Source organism: Oncorhynchus nerka, linkage group LG20, assembly GCF_034236695.1.
Source record: "Oncorhynchus nerka isolate Pitt River linkage group LG20, Oner_Uvic_2.0, whole genome shotgun sequence".
Taxonomy (NCBI): domain Eukaryota; kingdom Metazoa; phylum Chordata; class Actinopteri; order Salmoniformes; family Salmonidae; genus Oncorhynchus; species Oncorhynchus nerka.
Genome location: NC_088415.1, coordinates 5,500,386 through 5,502,885, shown reverse-complemented (window position 1 = coordinate 5,502,885; position 2,500 = coordinate 5,500,386). Strand labels below are relative to the sequence as shown.

Here is a 2,500-nt window from a genome sequence, read left to right as displayed (position 1 = left end):
CAAGGCAGTTAACCCACTGTTCCTAGACCAGTTAACCCACTGTTCCCCTGAACAAGGCAGTTAACCCACTGTTCCCCTGAACAAGGCAGTTAACCCACTGTTCCTAGACCAGTTAACCCGCTGTTCCCCTGAACAAGGCAGTTAACCCACTGTTCCTAGACCAGTTAACCCGCTGTTCCCCTGAACAAGGCGGTTAACCCACTGTTCCTAGACCAGTTAACCCACTGTTCCCCTGAACAAGGCAGTTAACCCACTGTTCCCCTGAACAAGGCGGTTAACCCACTGTTCCTAGACCAGTTAACTCACTGTTCCCCTGAACAAGGCAGTTAACCCACTGTTCCCCTGAACAAGGCGGTTAACCCACTGTTCCTAGACCAGTTAACCCACTGTTCCAGTTAACCCGCTGACCTGAACAAGGCAGTTAACCCACTGTTCCCCTGAACAAGGCAGTTAACCCACTGTTCCTAGACCAGTTAACCCGCTGTTCCCCTGAACAAGGCAGTTAACCCACTGTTCCTAGACCAGTTAACCCACTGTTCCCCTGAACAAGGCAGTTAACCCACTGTTCCTAGACCAGTTAACCCGCTGTTCCCCTGAACAAGGCAGTTAACCCACTGTTCCTAGACCAGTTAACCCGCTGTTCCCCTGAACAAGGCAGTTAACCCACTGTTCCCCTGAACAAGGCAGTTAACCTACTGTTCCTAGACCAGTTAACCTGCTGTTCCCCTGAACAAGGCAGTTAACCCACTGTTCCTAGACCAGTTAACCCACTGTTCCCCTGAACAAGGCAGTTAACCCGCTGTTCCCTGGTAGGCAGTTAACCCGCTGTTCCCAAGGCAGTTAACCCGCTGTTCCCCTGAACAAGGCAGTTAACCCACTGTTCCCCTGAACAAGGCGGTTAACCCACTGTTCCTAGACCAGTTAACCCACTGTTCCCCTGAACAAGGCAGTTAACCCACTGTTCCCCTGAACAAGGCGGTTAACCCACTGTTCCTAGACCAGTTAACCCACTGTTCCCCTGAACAAGGCAGTTAACCCACTGTTCCCCTGAACAAGGCAGTTAACCCACTGTTCCTAGACCAGTTAACCCGCTGTTCCCCTGAACAAGGCAGTTAACCCACTGTTCCTAGACCAGTTAACCCACTGTTCCCCTGAACAAGGCAGTTAACCCACTGTTCCCCTGAACAAGGCAGTTAACCCACTGTTCCTAGACCAGTTAACCCGCTGTTCCCCTGAACAAGGCAGTTAACCCACTGTTCCTAGACCAGTTAACCCGCTGTTCCCCTGAACAAGGCGGTTAACCCACTGTTCCTAGACCAGTTAACCCACTGTTCCCCTGAAGAAGGCAGTTAACCCACTGTTCCCCTGAACAAGGCGGTTAACCCACTGTTCCTAGACCAGTTAACTCACTGTTCCCCTGAACAAGGCAGTTAACCCACTGTTCCCCTGAACAAGGCGGTTAACCCACTGTTCCTAGACCAGTTAACCCACTGTTCCCCTGAACAAGGCAGTTAACCCACTGTTCCCCTGAACAAGGCAGTTAACCCACTGTTCCTAGACCAGTTAACCCGCTGTTCCCCTGAACAAGGCAGTTAACCCACTGTTCCTAGACCAGTTAACCCACTGTTCCCCTGAACAAGGCAGTTAACCCACTGTTCCTAGACCAGTTAACCCGCTGTTCCCCTGAACAAGGCGGTTAACCCACTGTTCCTAGACCAGTTAACCCACTGTTCCCCTGAACAAGGCAGTTAACCCACTGTTCCCCTGAACAAGGCGGTTAACCCACTGTTCCTAGACCAGTTAACCCACTGTTCCCCTGAACAAGGCAGTTAACCCACTGTTCCCCTGAACAAGGCAGTTAACCCACTGTTCCTAGACCAGTTAACCCGCTGTTCCCCTGAACAAGGCAGTTAACCCACTGTTCCCCTGAACAAGGCAGTTAACCTACTGTTCCTAGACCAGTTAACCCACTGTTCCCCTGAACAAGGCAGTTAACCCGCTGTTCCCTGGTAGGCCGTCATTGTAAATAAGAATTTGTTCTCAACTGACTCGTCTAGTTAAATAAAAAGGTTTAAATTAACAATCAATAATAATAATCACATTCCATTAAAGGAGAGAATGCTGGGAGATAATAATACCCAGACAGCCTTGCCTGTCTGCAGAATGTATTACCGACTCAAATAAATAACTAATAAAACACATTTAAAAGCCTTACTGATGATTTCTCCGGCAGGTTTGACCTCTCTGTTGGTGTTGTTGTTGAGGTCGTTTGCTACGGCAGAAACAGACACATTAAACAAGTTATAGCAGAGAGAGAGAGAGAGAGAGAAAAAGAGAGAGAGAGAGAGAGAGAGAGAGAGAGAGAGAGAGAGAGAGAGAGAGAGAGAGAGAGAGAGAGTTCTTATCGATCCTGGGCTACTGGAAAGTTGTAGGATCTGTTTCCCGGTCATAGATTAAGCCCAGTCCTGAACTAAAAAGCTATTTCAATAGACATTCTCTC

At 49.1% G+C, this 2,500-nt stretch overlaps 1 protein-coding gene across 1 annotated transcript in view; it reads right to left on the bottom strand.

Annotated features, from left to right (window-relative positions):
- Positions 1 to 2,500, bottom strand: part of lama5 (laminin, alpha 5) — a 324,122-nt gene that overhangs the window by 182,683 nt on the left and 138,939 nt on the right. Inside the window, 1 exon segment of the mRNA XM_065005098.1 lies at positions 2,216 to 2,272. Coding sequence (XP_064861170.1) covers positions 2,216 to 2,272 — 57 coding nt within the window.